Genomic DNA, 19,515 nt, shown 5'->3' with positions numbered 1-19,515 from the left:
AAAGCTCTTAGACTGCCTTTATCTACAGCCCTCTCTATAAGCCAAAACTAATTTCAATCTGTCTTAATATACCATGCAATTCAGAATGAAATCTGTGTCCCTTTTAACTGCTCATGCCACAAGTGTCTTTGGGATGGGAGTGGGGAATACCGCCTTGGAAAGCTTCAGCTGTTCCAACACATTCCTCTATTCCCTGCCAGCTGAATCCAAATGCATGCTAACATTCTATGGGCAAGATGAAGTCCTTCAAGGTTTAAAGTGCTTGCAGTGAAAGGAACTGAGGAAAAACACGTACCTATACTTGGCACCTTCATCTTGATCCATCTGTGTTTGTACCTGAGCAAACCAGGAGAAGAACTAGAAGAGATTTTATGGTGTGAACAACACAGATATCACATGTAATCAATTAAAAAAAAAAAAAAAACAAACACAAAATCAGATCTGTCAAATGAAGATGAGCTTTTTTTTAAAAAGCAGAGATGTTTTAGAACTTAATTATTAATCAATGAAACTAACTATAACTCCTCACTGTAGGTCCCTTCCAACTGAAATATTCTGTTCTATTCCTCTACTAAATTAAAATGGGAAAGACAATTTCATCTGGTTTTATTTGCACAAGAACAAGGCTGTCACATTAGGAAGGGCAGGAGGGTGCATGACATTCTTCTATATTATGAGCAACACCACCTTACTCTCACATAAGACTCCACTCGAAACGGGAAAAGTATCTGTCACTTAAGAGCTACGACTTCAAGGATTTTTCTCCCCCAAGTTTCTTCATGCATCTTGAGAATGGCCCAAAAACTTCTACAAACCCACCAAAAGCTAGGCAAGAGACACAGAAACTCATAGAATTCTCTGAAGAATATTACTGCAGCTTGGAGGTTATTCAGCATCACTTACTTGCTGTGCTGTTTCAATTCTTTCATCCTCCATCCCCAGTAAGGCAAATCCCTTCAAGAGAACATCCTCTGTGGATTCCGGCACCGCAGCTGTCAGCGTAACAGTTAGTGACTGGGATGTTAGGCTGCACAAATCTTCAATTGGAAGCTGCTCACAAAACCCCACAAAACTTTAGTTAGGCAACTTACTAAGAATTAGTATATTCAGCTCAACTACAACACCACAATCCAAAGCATCAACTTGAGAAATTACAGGTATTTACCTTTGAAGAAACAAATGCAATGGACATTTTATCCATCAATATAATACACCAACAACTACCACATCTATATATTCAGCAACACCTTTTTTTTTTTTTTTAGTTAAAGTCAGAAAATATTATACAGCATTTTATGTAAGTACACATTTGTGTAAGAATGGAAACTGAATGTACATGTACCTGACATACTGATAAGCTGTACTTTAATTTCCAATTTAACTGGTTCTGTACACAGACAAATACACTAGAAAAGTTGTCTGAGAACATGAGAATTCAGAACACATGCAGAAGCAGAAGTAAATGCCACTATTGCCTACACTACATGGAAACACCACTGCACAGGAACTGTTAGATTTTTTCACCAGATACTCATCAAAAATTCAAGATTCAACACTGCCAGAATTTATTCAGGAAATAGCACTTCATATTCTTTCAAATTTTTTTTAATGAAGAAGTCAAGCTAAAAAGAAGACTTTTTTAGAAGACAAGGAATAGCTCTGCTGAATGGGAATTATCAGCCACAATGTTTTGTGGTTTTTCTAAGCAAGAAAAATATGGAAAAAAGTAACTTGCGAGAAATTATATTTAAGTATGATTGAAGACTATTAATTAGCTTATATGGAAGAAAGTAACTCAAGAAAACAAATATCGTTATATAGTCTTCATTAGCCTAATACTCTCTTTAATTCACTTCACAGGTACAGTATGTTTCCTATGGCTGAGAACATCAGTCACATAAAACCAAAAAACACTACTTAAAAACAAATTGGTATCCCTCTAGGAAATTACTCACTCAGTAAAACATTCATTGCCTGGTAATATCAGTCTGGCAAAGAAAGAACTATGGGGATTTCAGATATCTGAGAAAACACAGATTGACCTTTTTTGTTCAACTCCCATATATCTCTGCCCCTGCCCTTCAAAACAGGCAGGACCGTAGCTGGGGAGACAGAGTTTCTCTCATGACTACCACTGAGGAAAAGACGAGTCGATCAGAGCCTGCTTTTTCAGAATGGCCGAGGCACCGCTATGGCAATCCACTTCAGCAGGGGCCCAGACCAGCTGAAGTCTTCAATGTCTTGGCATCTCCCTTGTCCTGATTGGCAAATACGGTACTCGCCTTGTTGCAAAGCTGGTTTAGATCCTTAAGAATATCCTCAGATAGCAGCACATCCTTCTACAATCATTTTGGACGCCCGCCAATATTTACTTTACATACAGTTGCACACAGCTTACACAAAAAAGAAACCAGGAAGCATGAAATGAAACAGGTGCGTTTCAGAAAGGAATTGTTTTACCCCCTCTCCTTTGTTATTTTGATTTTTCAGATGCTTGCTGAGAGGCAACTTTGTTGATTTTATGGCACTATAACTTGCGCTACGATCCTGTTCAAATAAAAAACCTCTCATGAAAAGTACAGTTAAGGAATGCAAACATTTTGTTCCCCTTCCCTTTGTAGACAAGGAAGCATTCATAAATAATCATCTTGTCAGACTGCGATATTTTATCTGGGTGGGAGACCACGTATTCCCTGTTAACGACAAATTATTAGGCTCTTTACCACTATTCCTGGCTTTATACAGCTCACTGAATCATGTGCCAGTTGTACCAGGAAATAACATTGGTGCCAGCAGCTATGAATTGATCAGGATCAAATTAATCATAGAATCACAGAATGGTTTGGGTTGGAAAGGACTTCAAAGATCATCCAGTTCCAACCCCCCTGCCATGGACAGGGACACCCTCCACTACACCACGTTGCCCAAAGCCCCATCCAACCTGGCCATGAACACTTCCAGGGAGGGGGCAGCCACAGCTTCTCTGGGCAACCTGTGCCAGTGTCTTACCACTCTAACAGTAAAGAATTTTTTCCTTATATCTAATCTAAAACTACTCTCCTTCAGTTCAAAGCCATTACCCCTTGCCCTATCACTCCATGCCCTTGTCAACAGTCCCTCTCCAGCTTTCCTGTAGGCCCCTTCAGGTACTGGAAGGCTGCTGTAAGGTCTCCCCGGAGCAAGGAAGGATCTGAAAAATCTGTAACTCCACGACTAAAACTCTCAATTTTAAGAGGACAAACTTTGATGAACTGAGGGAAGCAGTAAGGACAGGCAGCGAAAGCCCCATGGATTTTAAGAGGAAAGCTGCCACCGCCGCAAGCCGGGGCGGGCGGGCAGCACGGCGGCGTGCGGCTCCTCGGCAAGGCTGAGGGAAGAGCGAGCTCTCCCGAGGGAGGCGAAACGGGGCGACATGCTGGGGAAGCGGCTGTGGGCGCAGCGGGGGGAGGGCTCAGGGCCCCGCCACAACGCAAGACGCTGGTGAACCGCGTAAAAACCGGGGGAGAGCGGCGGCTCCGCAGGCCCCAGCCGGTCGGGCCGGGCCACCACCCCCGGCCGCCTGGCGACGTGGCACCGCGGCGCCTCCTGCCCTCCCTCCGGCCCGGGCAGCGCTGCCGCCTCACCTCGGGCGGCACCGGCAGGTTCTCAGCCGCCGCCTTCAGCTCCAGCACCGAGTCCGTCTGGCGGTCGCTGAGCGGCGCGGCGGGCTCCGGACGGCGGTCCCACAGGCTCAGGCGGTCCCGCACCTCCCTGCCCGCCGGCTCCGCGGGTGGCGGCTCCGCCATGCTGGCGGCGGCGGGGTCAGCGGCGGCTGGGCCGGGCCGGGCCGGGCCGGGCCGGGCCGAGAAGGGGAGCGGGGCGGAACGGAACGGAACGCTTGCGAGCGTGGCGGCGCTTCCGGGGGAAGCACAGCGCACTCCGCTCCACGTCGCGCGGCAGCAGTGTCATTGGTGGAGAGGAGAAGTGCGTCAAGCGAGGGGCGGAAGAGGGAGAGCGAGCGAGCGAGCGGCGGCTGGCGGGATGGCGCCCCCTGCCGGCGGGGAGGAGCGCAGGCAGCTGCGGCGCCACCGGGTCCGGTTGCCGCCGTTGGCTGCGTGTCCCCAGGGTGCCCCGCGGGACACCGACACGCAGCGTGGGGAGAGGCCGCGGCTGGCACCTGCCTCGCCCCCGCCATCCCCTGGAACTTTCTTTCCTGATGGGGGAAGGGAGGCGCCGGGCGACCCTGGTGGTGGCACCTCACTCCGGGCAGCAGGTGTCTGTCCCAAACTCCACCACATCGGAACAGTTGGGTTAGCAAAAGCCTCGCTTTTACAGCAGTGCTTTTGGTCTAGTTCGGTCCGACAACTGAAGTCCTCATGAAATGGATAATTGAGGCACAGGAGCAGCCGATGATGTCAAACCCTCACATGCCACCGAGAGGTGACCACAGCTGCATTTGCCACCCTGCCTCAGAACCTGCTGCAGGATTTAGTCTTCACTTTGAAAATACCCTTCATTACCTTCAGCTTGCTATTGGCTTTTGTAAACTTAAATCTTTTATTATTACACATTCAAATAAATCCTAAAGCATATCTGAATTAAAGAGCTGGAGGCATTTGTTGCAGCAGTCACCTCCAGCCAAGACCCTCCACCCCCACCCCCACGTTCTGATACCTTTGGTGTTCAGCAGTTCGTTTCAGCCCACTGTGTCCATCTGTCCCTCTCCAGCTTCCCCACAGAGTAACTGGTGCAGTGTACTCCCACCTCATCACTCCAAACCAGCAGGTTCCTCATCCCCTCGGAGCTGCAACTGTCAGACTCGTGCTACCACACCTGAACACCAGAAACCCACGCCAGTTACAAGTGCAGTACAGTACTGCATCCAGCTCTGGGGGGCCCGGTACAAGGCAGACATGGAACTGTTGGAGCAAGTCCAAAGGGCCACAAAGATGAGAAGGCTGGAGCACCTCTCTGTGAGGACAGGCTGAGGGAGTTGGGGTTGTTCAGCCTGGAGAAGAGAAGGCTCCGGGGAGACCTTACAGCAGCCTTCCAGTACCGCAAGGGGACCTACAGGAAAGCTGGAGAGGGACTGTTCACAAGGGCATGGAGTGACAGGACAAGGGATTATGGCTTTAAACTAAAATAGGATAGATTTAGATGAGATATAAAGAAATTCTTTACTGTTAGAGTGGTAAGACACTGGCACAGGTTGCCCAGAGAAGCTGTGGCTGCCCCCTCCCTGGAAGTGTTCAAGGCCAGGTTGGATGGGGCTTTGGCAACCTGGTCTGGTGGAGGGTGTCCCTGCCCATGGCAGGGGGTTGGAACTAGATGATCTTTAAGATCCCTTCCAACCCAAACCATTCTGTCATTCTATGATTATCTCAGTCTAGCCGGTTACTTTTGCTGCTACCCAAAACTAAGCTGATTATTATGAAAACTGCTCGGTCTGGAACAGATCAGAGTGGGAAATGGTCTTGCAGTTCGAGATGTGCCAAAGAACAGTGAAAACATCTGGTTAATGCATGTTATTCAGGCAGTAAGTTACAGGAACATAAGCTTTTAACTACAGCAACTTTAGTCTGCCTTGGCTAAGTAACCAGTAACATCAAACAGTTCAATGCCACCAACAGCTTTCCTTTGCTAATCACTTCCAGTGTTTCTAAACTCACCCATCTCCTCCCCCCCACACACACATTTGAAACTTAGAAACTGGAAGCAGTTCAGAGTCATTACATGATGATTTTAAAACTTTTAATAAGCTTAAAAATGTAAAACATATGCTTAGTTTACATAGTGTACAAAAATATTTACAAATATTTCTATTAAAGCATAGAAACAGCTGTAAGGAAAAAAAAACACTGCACATAAGCATATCCATATACATAGAAAGACATTATACCTTAGGAAAGAAAGTGCCTTGTGCATTTAAAAATCCATTTGTGAATTCAAAAATTACTAATTTTAAGTGATAATAGAAATTTCTTTAAGTGGAATGTATGATTAACCAAAAACGTTTAAGAGATTAATATGGTACCACAAAAATCTGAAGCTGTGCATCCTGCTTTGCTACCCTCTGTGTGCACAGGAGGAACGACTGTACAACTTGGATCTCACACATTTCCTTTCTTGGAATTAACAGCAGCATTTGTAAGAACCTTGACATAACTGTTTAGTTAATGGCTCTGCAGTTTTGATGTATGTTTAACCCAAAAGGTAATGCTTTAAGGAAGTTGCAGTTGTTTTCAACATGTGTGTTTACTTGCATGTAACAGCAACTTGGGCCTGTTCACTATAGGAAAGCGCTCAGTCGGGTTTTGGGTGTCTTTTTAACGAAGGAAAGCAGTCTGTACATCAGACTTACCTTTGGAGGGGTTTCCTTCTTTTTACATAGACACCTATGTTCAGGTGACAGCCTGAACTGCTCAGCATAAGACTTTGTCTTTCAGATGATATGGAACAGCTGGTAACCATTACACCTAGTTCTTCCCAACAATGGAAGAAGCACGGAAAGTTTCTCTGCAAGACAGACAGATGAGCATGGACTTGCCTGAACTCCATTCCTACTTATAATTTACATGTGAATATGTTGAAGAATCACTTGTGCTGAAAACCAAGAATGATAGATCAGAAAAAACCCCACCACCGCAACTTTCCTCAAGCTGTGCAAAACTGACAGCTGTAGCAACCATACTTTCAAATGAAGCTGGATTATTCCCAGCAAATTATGCAGACATCTAAGGACTGAGAACACATGAAATCTCTAAAACCAGAGAAGATTTTGTATCATGACAGGTATTTTACTGAACCAAAGGCCTGCAAAGATGTCTCGTGACACTTTCAGTTCATTGCAAACTATAAACTATTGCGGTCAAATTGTATACACTTCTGAAAACAGGAAAAGCCCAGCTCCTTGGTACTACCTATCTTCCTTTGAGAGAAAGATTGTTATTTACCTCTTATACCTACAAAGCACTGTGCATCTGAGTCTCAATAGCATAAAGTTGCATTCCAGATCATCACATTCAAGAACACTTAAATAGTTCACAGAAGTTTGGCTCAGTCCAGAAAACAGTGCACATCATCCACCAAATGACGTGAGCAAGCCACACAGGAGGCAGTTTGCCTTGCAATCACTTCCAGGTTGCTCTCATCCACAAGTCTTGTAGTGACCTCTTCCTTTGGCCAGCATCTCAGGCAATAAGAGCAGATACTCAGGATAACTTACAAGTCGCTCTAAACTCAGTACAATAGTACATTGACAGAATCCAGCATACAGTTCCACATGTCAAAAGTCTAATTTCTTCAGCTGTTCATAGGTCAGAAAGAACTGGAAGAGCTGATTAAGGAAAACTGTTTCCTGTTTGGTGACTTCACTACTAAAGGACAGCAGCGTCTGTGTGAAACTTTGCTCTTCTTAGTTCCCTCCTGTGTAATGGTGCTAGTTGACCATTTTTGTTATGCAGAACAATAAAACTTGCTTCAGGGCACTTCTGAACATCAAAAGCTTTAAGGCTGGTGATGCCAACCGCTTTCCCATCCCTGTTCCTCAGGATCTTAACCACAGGACTGAGGAGGCAGGAGACTACTATGAAAACCCTTAGAGACTTTACTCACTTAGCTTTGACAAGGTAAAGTAGGTTTGCTCATGGTAAAAAACATTACTACCAACCCACTTCCCAGGTTCCAGTCAGCTGGCTCTTGAAACACAAACCAAGTTGTATGAGACTAAGATAAATACAAAAAGATTTCATGGCTAACTGCCAACAGTTTCCTCAGTTCTAGAAATAGCCCCCATTCCTAACTGATCTGGTCAATTTTATTTAAAACTAGGCTCCAAACTAAGGAAACGTACAGGCATGAAATTGGAGGAAGAGAAAAATGCTTTGCAAGAACACATTCTAATATGCACACTGTATGAATCAAATTCAGTGTGACCAGCAGCAGTTGACTAAGAAAACAGTCAACTAAAGTGTTCCATTCATAAAGGAATATTTATACTGACATGACACTTTCCACACAGAGCACTTTGTGAAGCTGTGTTAATACTTGCTGTCATACAGCTAGCTTAATGGTTTTGCACACCTTTGAAAAAGGATACAATGATATTCCAAGGCCCAAGTCTTAACCAGTTTGGCCAAAACCCTTTATACAGAGCAAAAAAGCCTTCATTCTTCCATGTCTAGAAAAAAACACATCAAGAACACACTTGGGTAATTCTTTATTAGCTAGAAATCTAGATAGCATCTCAGCTAACAAGATTCTATAGCACTGAAAGAGATGAGTTAGTGCTGTAACCTTGATTTAAATATATTGTATGATGGGACAAGGAAACATTTCACTAGATAAAGCCAAGATTAGCAATGTCTGCAGCATTGCCTGGCAGGTAAAGATGCAGTCTATGTCATTTAGTGCTTAACGTAGATTTGTCCAAATTGCGTTCCTGGACTTGTTTTTCCAAAACCTTGCACAGAGTTGCATGTAAACCTGCAGCTCATATTTGGCACCCCCTTATAATTGGTTGCATGTGAACATGCTGTCACATTAGGCACACCCTTGAAACTTTTCAGTTTTATGAACTTCACAAAACTCCACTGGACAGTGTGACTTGGCCTGTTATACAGATTCAACTGTTCAGTCAACAGTTTGGACACCAACAGCTTCCTATCCACTCTTCTCCATATAAGAGACCATCAGGTTCAAACCTCATACCCTATTTAGGGGTTGAAGAAACTAAACCAAAATAATCAAAATCAGAGACTGACATTGCCTTTGGCTGTACTAGGCTTTCCATTATGCAGTAAGCAACACAGAAAACCATCTGCACCCCAGAAGATGTTGTTCTTCAAGAACTGACCAATGAAATGATACTTTCCTATCAATATCCTAACATCATATAAAATTAAGTAAGAGACAGTGCTGCTCAGAAATTTAGTCTACTCATCCAAGTACCAAAAGGAAGTAAGTGCCTGTAGTACATACTAACTTTCTTCCTGCCCTTCCGTCAAGACAGTAGATAATTTTCACATCAAGTTCATTATTGGCAGTACAGTCATTTTGAGCATAAGAGCAAAAAGCATATTTAAGTTACTTAGATTAATTTCTAGGGAAACTTAGAACAATTTCAAGTTCTACACCAAAATAATTGCTTCATGGCACCAGTTTCTACTTATGTTCATACATGAACTACTTACTTGTAACAAGCAATCCAAAGTACCCTTGTAGTTTGAGTGTCCTCCGTGTTGTTGGCTTCTCTGATTCATCATGCGTGTTCTCACAACATCAATTGGGTTGGATGCAAGGGCTCCAGCTAGCCCACAAGTAAAGCTTGAGCTAATAAAATAAACGTTTAATTAAATTTGACCTACCACATTTAAAGACGCACAAGAATTCCCCCTCTGCAGAAAACATGTAGTAATATGAATGCTTAATACTTTTAGTTAAAAATTACGTCAACTAATAGATGTGAAAAATTATTTTCTATTTACTGTAAAGCATCATTTTGAAGATTTGATATATAGCCCTCATATACAGCTTCTGTATACTTGAACAGACATTTGTGACTCTGAGAATAGCAAATATTTGATTGGAACTTTCCTCTAACCTCAACTCAAAGCTGAATGATTCAGACCGTCCACAAAACAAAATTCCATCTTCAAAAGGAAGTTAAATCCAAATCCTAAATAAGATTAGCTTCCATGCAATGTGCTACCACTTGAGATGCTATTGCATTAAAAAGTATAAACACATCAGAAGTATATTTAGATCTAGACTGATGACAGAAAAATCAAAAGATTCATCCCCCATAATAGGCAGTAACCAATGATGAGCTATGCAAACAGTTATACAAACTTACAGGAAATGAGTATATACTGTATCTCCCATAAATCCAGACATTATTATGTGCTTCTTGGTGAGGTCATACACTGGCAGTTCCACTCCAACAACAACAGCAGCTCTCTGTGCTGTCAATGACACTCCCTGGCAAAAGAAAGTATGTATTTGAAGTTTGAAATTAACCTTTGTGCACCATCAGAAAAACCTAGCTTTTATAATACAAAGCAACACACCATGAATGTGTTAAGAACACCGTGAATTCAAATAAGGCTAATTAGCACAAGTCTGCAAATTCAAATTAATAGATAAATCACTTTTCCACGCTAAACAGCAATTTCAGTTCCTTTATGCTACTCCATCTCTGCTTAACATCTGAATTCTTACATCAACAGTTAGCTAAAACCTCAACAGCCAGGTGATACTGGCTCCCCTCACTAACTGAAAAACTGAAAAAGTAAGGAAGGTGAATAGAAAATTGGAGATAAGAAACTTTGCAGATAAAAGCACATTAATATTTCTATTTTCCAGCTGTTTCAGAACAATTGTCCATGCTTGGTTTTGTAAAGTCACTGACTAAGTGGCATAAGAGACAACCTATAAGACTGAGTACAAGAATTCCTGAGCTGGAAGGTATGTTCATTAGTACCTTTACTTCTGAACATTCTTTAATATTGGTTTTAAGAACAGAGCACACAAGTTGAGAGGTGTCTTGCAAAGGGTTGTTGAACTAGAGCCAGTCACCCTCATTTAAGCCTCCATTTGTCTCCCCTTTTTTTAAGAAGTGGCTAATCCTGAAAGACAAGACTGACAGTAACCCTTTGTCAAAATGCACCGGAGACACCAGCAGCAAAGCAGTCATGACAAACTACGTACACATTAGCTACTGACTTTTCCATATTTTGACTGAGAATGCTACAGAAGTACATGAGATTCAGTTGAGCAAGAAAGTGTACTTAATGTAGGACATAGATCAGAAAACTTGCCTTCCATAATCCTTTAGTGCCTTCCCTTTGGTAGATCTGTATGAAGTTGCCCATCATTCCTCCTTGAATCACACTACCTTGGGCTTGCATTCTGATCTAAGATTCATTTGAAGATAGAATTAGAAGATAAATACTTTTCAAACATATAATAGTTTACCACAGTTTCATAAACACTTTAAGTTACAATCTTCTTGGTAAAGTCAATTTCTCTTTGAATACAAATTAATAGCTGACATTATCATAACCATGATGCAATCTGTTGAAGTGCCTTAACTATCTAAATGCAGCTGCTAATTTTGAATGAGTACATGGTGTAGTTCTTAACTGCATTAAGTCACTTCTATTTCTGTACTTGTACACTACTCCATTTAGATTAAACTGACAGATGGGTTCTGCAGGATGTCCTTTACAGCGTTCTCACATGAACACATTAAAATGAAAGGTTAAAAAGATTAAGGTTTCAGCTAGCAGGAACCATGGTCTTTGACTCTGTGTATTTCTAAGAATGTCCTTGGGAACCTGCCATGGTAACTACCAAATACAAGTTTGGTGACGAACAAGTTGGTACGTGGACATAATTTTGGGAAATAACCAATTGAATCATAGAATCATTTAGGTTGGAAAAGACTTTTAAGATCATCAAGTCCAACCACTAAACCATGTCCCCTAAGCCACATTTGAAATAGAAGCTTATGTTTGAAATGCCTCTGCATAACCACACTAGCCCTATGAAGGATTAATTTTTTAGTAATTTTAGAAGAATAGAAAGTTTTCTTGAATTTTTCATTAGAGGCAGCCATGCAAGTCAAATGCTACAGTTTTGTAAGTTAAATACCATCAACCCTTTTAAGTAACTGGAAAAAGAGGTGATTGACTATCATTAAGCTAACAGATTCTTAAAGAGGTGATAGTTTCACCAATTCTCTTTAAATTATGATGCTGGAACACTATTTCCATAGGACACTGGATTGCAAAGGCTCTCTACAGGATTAACAAATCATACAGTACAAGTAGCACTCACTGAAACACTTGCATCTGAATTGACCACCTATTTTGAGCTCGAGAAACATCCTAGTATAAGTCTTACCAAGAAGTATAGATGAAATATGCAATGTGGCTTCCACACAAACACTATAGCGTGAAAGTTAAAAAGAGTCATCTTAAAATTATTCCCTCCCCACCCTCAGGAAAAAGTTATATGGATCCAACTGTCTCCCCAACCATCAGTTTCCTGGTGCATACTTCCAAATAATTAGTACAGACCAGAAGAAGGTTTCAAGAATTCAGGATGTTATTGATTTTTAAAAGTTGAGAGATGAGAATAGATAGCGTTACAAAACAACAAATCCTACATTCATCAGGAGATTCAGCATTTCCTCAAGGAGAGGACAAAAACTAAGGCCAAACTCTACATAAAACATAATTACCTTTAAGACATCTGTAGGGTTAGCAATGGACGATGAGATTACTCCCGAAAGAATGCCACATAGAACATTTATCATCAGGGTTTCATCTATTCCATAAACAAAGAAAAAGTTTAGCTGTAGATTTAGAAAGTTTAAGATGCATAAGGGCAGGGTGATGCCACACCTCCAGAGAGAGTGCTGATTACAGAAGCCTTAAAAACTGCTCTGACAAGTTCTCCTTGCTGACTCACTTTGCAATTGTTACGAGGAATGTCTTCTCAGTAGATTTGTTCAAACCAATTAAGATACCAAATGGAAACAGCCCGCTTCAAGCAAAACAGTCCTCAATTAAATTGAACAAACCCACTCACCTTCTGGATGCTCAACAAACATTCTTTTTAAGCTCTGGTAAGTGCCTATTTTTATAGTTCCATACGAAGCTTGCCGTAGCATTGCAGGTGCAATCCTGTAAAAATAGGAGGTGATAATATTTATGCTCAAAATTGCAAAAGACTGATTAGCAGATACTTTTTAAAGCAGGACAGACTGAACACAAGATATCTACCAGAGAAAGGTTTGTTCATTTAAATCAACAATCTAAACTCACCATAGGCAAAACAAGGTTTTGTGGTTGTGTTTTTGTTTTGGGGTTTTTTTGTTTGGTTGTTTTTTTTTAATAAAGCCTGCAAGAACATGAATGAACTGTGGAAGGATTACTATTAGAGCGTGCCTCAACTTGCAATCTATAAAATAACTGGCAAGCTTGTCTGAAATGTAAGCTGCAGATTACATCTTTCCCCCACCATCTTGCATGTTTTAAAGAAAAGTATGCCTGTTTATACACAAAGGTTAATTCAACTTTTCTTCTGAGAGATGGAACATCCAGAGCAGCTTTGTATAGAATAATTTCATGCTTAGCTTTTTTTTTTACCCTCAAGTTTATGATTTTGGTTTTTTGGTGTGTGTATGTTTGTTGTTGTGTTTGGTTTTTTTAAAACATGAAATGCTATTGCAGAGTGCAAAGTGTGAAGCAATCTGAGCTTGGGCTTTCAACTTCCAGATTAATTGAGGCTAAACAAATACCTTATAAACCTGAAACCCAAGAATTCACACACCATGGGCTTATACTTATCAATATACTGTTCATAAACCATTACTGAAAATCAGTTAATTTTACCCAGAGTATAAGGCTTTCAATCCTTCCTCTCTGCATATTCTGACTAGTGCATGCATCATTCCACGATAGCGGATCTCTTTATATTTGGCATCATTAACTTGACCTTGAACTTGCAGACGTGTTTTGGTCAGATCAATGGGAAAAGTACCTTAAAGAAAAATCAGAGACAAAATTAATCAAGTACTTAGCTAGCCAAAGACAACAAAAAACATGATATAGGAAACAGCAGGCTTTATTATATCCTAAAATACATAAAAATAGTCCTGGGGAAAAGAAGTCTGTCTTACCAAGACTTTCTTTTAAACAAGTGGTTCATTTTATGTCACGTTGTTTCTTCTAAAAGCTTGACAGAGGCCCTACCTACTTCCTGTATTTGCATTTCACATTCGCCATGTTTTCAAGCAACACGGTCTTGCCTGGTTGTAAACAGCCACGCTGAACAGGACTCTGCATTCACAATCAAGTACAGAGTTTGTGTGTGTATTCTACCATCATCTTTGAAGAGCATTTAATTGAAGGCAAAGAAATAAATTCCATAGGACAAGCTATACAGATTCTAATCTAGAACCTAAAAAAGCAGAAGCAGCAGTACCCATTTCTGTTATTGCTTTCCTGTAGCTTACTGCTATGTTAAGTTCATACTCTCCATGCTCCCTTTATGAAAAGGCTTAGAAAGCATATTCTTCCAGAGCCTATCTTTACGAAAGGGACCACCTCAACATTCACTACTCATCTAAACACTAATAGGAGTGAGGATTAAGTACATCTAGTCTAATGAGGTTTACCAGACAAGCAAGGCTTTTATGAATTGCTTGTTTTCCTCACAAAGCTTTTGGATTATTGGCCACATTCAGTCAAGTCAAATAAGAAAGGTTTCAAACTCAAGTTTGAATAGAATTCATAAGAGAAGGTAGAAAAGGAAAACAAAATAGTAGTTTTAAGTATAATTTTATACTACATCTACTTTATTAGACAAACTTCACATGCAGCCCACCATATGTCAGACTATGTTCTGCCACTGTGAAAACCCAGATTCCTTTTATTTTCATATACATGCATTTCAGATGAGATTTTAAAAGGATGTTAATATTTTAGGTTTGTCTTTAGAGTAGGCACTAAGACATCAGATGCACTGTCTCACTATAGCAACTATTCTATGTTGCACACTAACTGAATTTAAGTGTTCAAATCTGATCAGCCACTCACATTCAAGGAGAGGAAATTTAAACTGCAACATAGCTACTCAGAAAAGCCAAGAGAAAAATGTTTAAGTTAAGAGTTTAACTTGTCTACCCTTGCAAAATAAAAGCTGTGCATACTTACGACCACTATCTAGGAACAGATCAACAAACACCAAATAACAGAATCCAAAGGGAAAGTTTGTATAAAAACAAGACTCACATGGGACATAAGTTTACAGACAGATATGTTCTGACACTGTAACAAAGTTCTGACCAACTCTTCAGTCAGCATTAAAGAAAAAAACTCCTGTGCCGTAGACCACCATATACTACTACTGTGTCACTGATGGCATGGAATGAAGTTTGTTTTAAAAGGGACTGAGTAAAGGAAAAGCTTACCACATTCTGCAGTGATTGATGCTAAACCTCCATAAATAAAGGGCTTCCAATTTAGTGCTGACATTATCGATTCTTCTTTCTGTGAAATAAGACAATGATTTAATGCTTCTATAAGTACAGCTGTTATATAAATATATATGCTAACATCTAATAAAACTTTGTGCCTTGTCCATTGAAGATGGACCTTTCAAACATACTAAGGGTAAAAACATTTAATACCTTTGACAATCAGAAGTCAGTCAGTAATGCTGCACAAAGGCATCTGGGTTCAAATCAATGTCTCTACTATGTATTTGGGCCACCACTATCCTCACCATGAAAGGTTAAAATAGTTTGTCTCCCAAGCATGATAGAATCATAGAATTACAGAATCTTAAGGTTGGAAAAGACCTCTAAGATCATCAAGTCCAACCGTGATCTTAAGGAGCACTGCAGTGAATAACCTCCAACAATTCCTTACCAAGCTGAATTAGTTTGACTACATCCTGCAATCAAATGGAACTTTGAGACAGTCATTACCAAACTCCTGTTCCTTTTTTTTCCTGGTATCAACATTAACATGAGCTGGTACACTTGAACAGAAAACAGAGGCACATTCAACATTTTGCCTGCACTAAGGCCTATTTCTGCTACCAGTGTTCACAATATTCATTCTTGTGAACATTATATGAAAATGGTAAAAATCAGGTGCATAATGCTTTTCACAGTAAAAAAAAGACTGCTCTAACTTAGAAGTCAATTGAATTTGACAGTGACCACAAATCATAATTAACTATGGCATATGCTTTGCAAAATGCTAAAGTAATCCAATTATCTTAGAAAAGAGATAAGAACTGCAAAACCAGATTAGTCCAGCCCATACAAGATTGCACTTCCCAAAACCAAGTAGGTCTTCTCCACAGCTTATCTTTCCCCTTCCTCATAATATAAATACTTTCCATTCCCCATTTTCTATAATATCCTCCTAAACATCGGATTCTACAGTTATCTAATTTTGTGGAATAATTGTACTTGAAACTATTTCCCTTGGCACATACATTCCCTGTTACTTTGTTTCTTCACCAGTACTGCCCAGCTGGAAAATACCACAAACACACCAGTTATTTAGCACCCCTTCTGTAAAGATGAACCTTCTTTGGTCACTTCCTCTAGAAGTGCCAATAATGCAGCGTTCAAATGAAGTTAACAGAAGTTGCAGACACTGAGCATGCCTGCGTAGTTACAGTAGCCCTAGTTTTCCTTTTGTCATCTTTACTTCACAAGGAGGTATCTGGGTCTTCAGTCTTCCAACAGTCAATACAATTAAAAAACCCATAGGAGCTCAAAGCACACAATCTCAAATACTTTACAGCCAAGTCCACAGAAATCCATCTTACTCTTTAGGCCACTGCAGAGAACACAACTGATGTAAAAAAACCCACGAAGAAAAGGCAAGTAAGGGCACCCACTATATTGCCAAAAAGAATGCAGCACAGAGACCAGGAGCCATGGGCATAAACAATGCCAGCTTTTCAATATGAAAGCTGCAGAGCCATATCAGTTATGACACTGTGCCAGAGGCAGGTCACTTCCAGCTCCAAGTTCTTCAAATTCCTGTCCTACCATGATTAATAGCAGATCATTTAATTAAAGGAGACAAAGCCAAGCTCAGTTTCCCCATTATCAGCTACACATATGGTCTTTGCTTTTGAGAAACTTGTTAGAATTGAAAATATAGTTAACTTTTCTCCCCTCGCATTAAAACAAATTTTTCATCTATCACAAATACCATAATACTGAAAAAACTAAAGTATATGTGTACTTTCGTTTGGTTTGTATTTCACTCTGCCTAGGCAGTGAAGTCTACTCGGTTTTTCTATGTAATTCTGGGGCACAGACACAATATGTAAGACACAGTATGTAAGCACAGCCAAATAAAGTTTTAAATTTATACACAGATTTTTTTAATATTAGCAGAAATTTTGATATATGTATAAGATATCCTAAAGTAGAAATTTGATAGCATACTGTTCCTTTGACATATTCCAAGGTGAAGGCCTTACACAGCACTGTCAATGTTTGTACCTCTGAAAGGCTTACTAGTCTCCTTTCCCACCATTTAGGCCAAACCATCTCAGTCTTTCCACTTATTTCTGCCTTGCATCCCTTCTGCTAGCTTTCCATACTTACAGGAAAGAGTGGCACACTCTTAAGGCAGAGTGGCACAGCTTATCTAAAAAAATAAATAATCAAAAAAACCCCACACTAGCAAGCAACTTTGCCCTTTCACCTCAGCTGTCTCATTTTCTGAATTCTTGCTTCTTACTCAGAAATTCTTCCAGACACTGATAAAAATAGTAAGCATCTCCTTAGAAGAATTAAATTGGCAATTCAATTGGCAAACTACTGAAAAACAGAGTTCAGCCCTCACTATAAAATAAAATGAGGTCTCCTATTTTAGTAGAAAGAAAGTATCCTTATCAAATATACATTGTTGTTCCCTGAACATCAGTAAGATGACAGAAGTGATACTACCCTTAACAGCAATTCATCCACACACACTTTGCAAAAGTCAGAAGCAAGTTTGATCAATTTTAATTGGCAGCATGACTGAAATAAAATCAAAAGCCCAGGTTCCATACAGGAATGCATCACTTAGATGTGCATCATTTAGATATTTCCCACTTAGAGAACAGACTTTAAAAGTCACATATCAAATTCTTTATCGGTTAATATTGCTAGTATACTACACACACAGCATACTCCAGCTTACAGTAGGTTTAGCTATTTAAAATTAATTTGACCCTGGAGTGTTACAGAAGGCTTTTGCTAAATGAGTTATTAGTCCTAAAAAGTTATTACCGGTAACATAAGCATACACGTATAAGATAGTTACCCAAACAATACTTTCTCACTGCACGGATTACACTGCAGACACACAGCTCAGACTTTGTATTCGAGCAGTGAAGCATCATCAGAAATAAATTAAAAAAAAAAAAAAATCAGGGTTAAAGCTAGCAACCATTATGGCAAGTTCTTGCCAAATACCAGCCGCCCTACAAGTACGAAGCCAGTAAAAGCCCCTCCTCCCCGAAATTAAAAAGGATTGCCTGCAGCAAACCTTCCCTGAGCAGCACTGCCAGTCTAAACAGCCGAGAAGTGCACAGCAACACCTGCTAAGGGGTAAAGAGAGGCAACAATGACTGCACACCTCCCTCCGGCTTCGCCTTGAGATGAAGAGTATCAGGAGAGGAAAAACAACGAAGAGGAGGAAGCGGCATGTCCCTGCTCAGGGGTGGAGGGCTCTGGAAGATGCTGAACAAAGCTGAGAAAACCTCCGTCCTCCTTCAGACGCAGCACTCGGTGAAGCTCACAGAGAAATATCTGCACCCGGCCGGTGAGGCGGCGGAGGGGCCGGCGAGGCGGCGGAGGGGCCGGCGAGGCCCATTTGGGCCTCGCCGGCCCCTCCGCCGCCTCGCCGGCCGAGTGAGAGATGACACCCACCACCCACCTCCCCCCTCCCGCGATCTGAGGGGCTAACACCTACCACCCCACTCACCACCGAAGGCCTCCTCGACCCCCGCGTCCTCCCGTACCAACCACCGCCAGGTTAAACCGTCGGCCCGCCGCTGCACCGCCGGTTATAAAGCCCTGCCCATCTCCCCCCCTCAGCCGGGGCGGCCCTTGAGGCGTGCGGAGCTCCGCCCCTCTCCCCCGTTGGGAGGGCTGGAAAGGGCGGGCTCGCCTGAGGAGACGAGCTGGTGGGAACTGGTGTGTGTATGGAAGGGGGTGGATTTAAAGGAGCCGCGGCCGTCAGGGGAGGTTTGGATCGAGGGGGACACCGAGCCGATCTGTAATAAACCAGGGGGGGAAAAATAATTGCCCTGTCCTTTCAGTCAGAAGTCTTCTTTTCGCTGCTGGCCTTGGGAGACTTACGGGCTTGGCAGGGCAGGGTGTTTTTTTCCACTAGCAATCTCGCCCGGGAGACTGGAACAGGTATGTCGGGTATTTCAGTGCTCCTCAGTTAATGAACAGGTCGCTCACCCCCTCAGGGTTTCTCCTCATCATTAACTATAAGGACATTGATTTTGTTCCTCGGTTTACAGTTGCGCGGCCGCCCCTGCTGCCTACAGACGACAGCGGTATCTGGGTTAAGTTTCCTTAAATCGCTACAGGAACCGTAGATACCTGCTCTGTGGAGGAATGGAAGGGGGCAGGGTGGGTTTAAGTAGCTACTTTGTTCTTTAAGATACCCCGTTAAATATTTTTGACAAAGTAGTTCCACAGATGACTTTTATTATTATTATTATGCAGCTTTGTGCAATTCTAACTACGTTTCTTTGCATTACCAATGCTGAAATTATGCACTCAGTATGCAAGCTTTACATTGCTTCGTAAATGCATATCCAGTGCCCTCTCAGAAGGATCACAGAGTGCTGTACAGGACATGGGCTGTGGCCACCACACCGCTGCCCAGCCAGAAGGAGCAACATGGGGGCTGTTCAAAAGGGCTGCTGTGCAGGTGGCAGTGACCAGCCCACAAAGACTGGAAGAGAACCAGAACTAGTCGGTTCCCT

The 19,515-nt window shown here is 41.6% G+C and overlaps 2 protein-coding genes across 7 annotated transcripts in view; both read right to left on the bottom strand.

Annotated features, from left to right (window-relative positions):
• The window catches only part of COG3 (component of oligomeric golgi complex 3), a 33,947-nt gene extending 29,999 nt beyond the window's left edge, over positions 1-3,948 (bottom strand). Inside the window, 4 exon segments of the mRNA XM_075741815.1 lie at positions 296-357; positions 904-1,050; positions 3,624-3,881; positions 3,883-3,948. Of these exon segments, the coding sequence (XP_075597930.1) occupies positions 296-357; positions 904-1,050; positions 3,624-3,881; positions 3,883-3,948 (533 nt within the window).
• A 1,765-nt stretch (positions 3,949-5,713) lies between these two features.
• Positions 5,714-18,610, bottom strand: SLC25A30 (solute carrier family 25 member 30). 6 transcript variants are annotated; one of them, XM_075741812.1, is made up of 11 exons: positions 18,498-18,597; positions 18,150-18,322; positions 14,960-15,038; positions 13,380-13,527; positions 12,574-12,668; positions 12,224-12,309; positions 10,797-10,892; positions 9,833-9,957; positions 9,171-9,309; positions 8,078-8,158; positions 5,714-7,306 (listed from the first exon to the last, which is right to left on the bottom strand). In XM_075741812.1, exons 3-11 carry the CDS (start codon positions 15,021-15,023, stop codon positions 7,265-7,267), a joined length of 876 nt encoding a protein of 291 aa, XP_075597927.1. In that variant the 5' UTR covers positions 15,024-15,038; positions 18,150-18,322; positions 18,498-18,597; the 3' UTR covers positions 5,714-7,264. The 6 variants fall into 6 exon arrangements, with proteins under 6 accessions (XP_075597927.1, XP_075597926.1, XP_075597928.1 ...); XM_075741811.1 differs by lacking the exon at positions 18,150-18,322 and having other exon boundaries at positions 9,833-9,953; positions 10,793-10,892; positions 18,535-18,610; XM_075741813.1 differs by lacking the exon at positions 18,150-18,322 and having other exon boundaries at positions 18,486-18,597.
• Positions 18,611-19,515: the final 905 nt, after the last annotated feature.

This window comes from Balearica regulorum, chromosome 1 (assembly GCF_011004875.1).
Source record: "Balearica regulorum gibbericeps isolate bBalReg1 chromosome 1, bBalReg1.pri, whole genome shotgun sequence".
NCBI classification, from domain to species: Eukaryota; Metazoa; Chordata; class Aves; order Gruiformes; family Gruidae; genus Balearica; species Balearica regulorum.
This window is presented reverse-complemented; position numbering and strand designations above follow the sequence as displayed.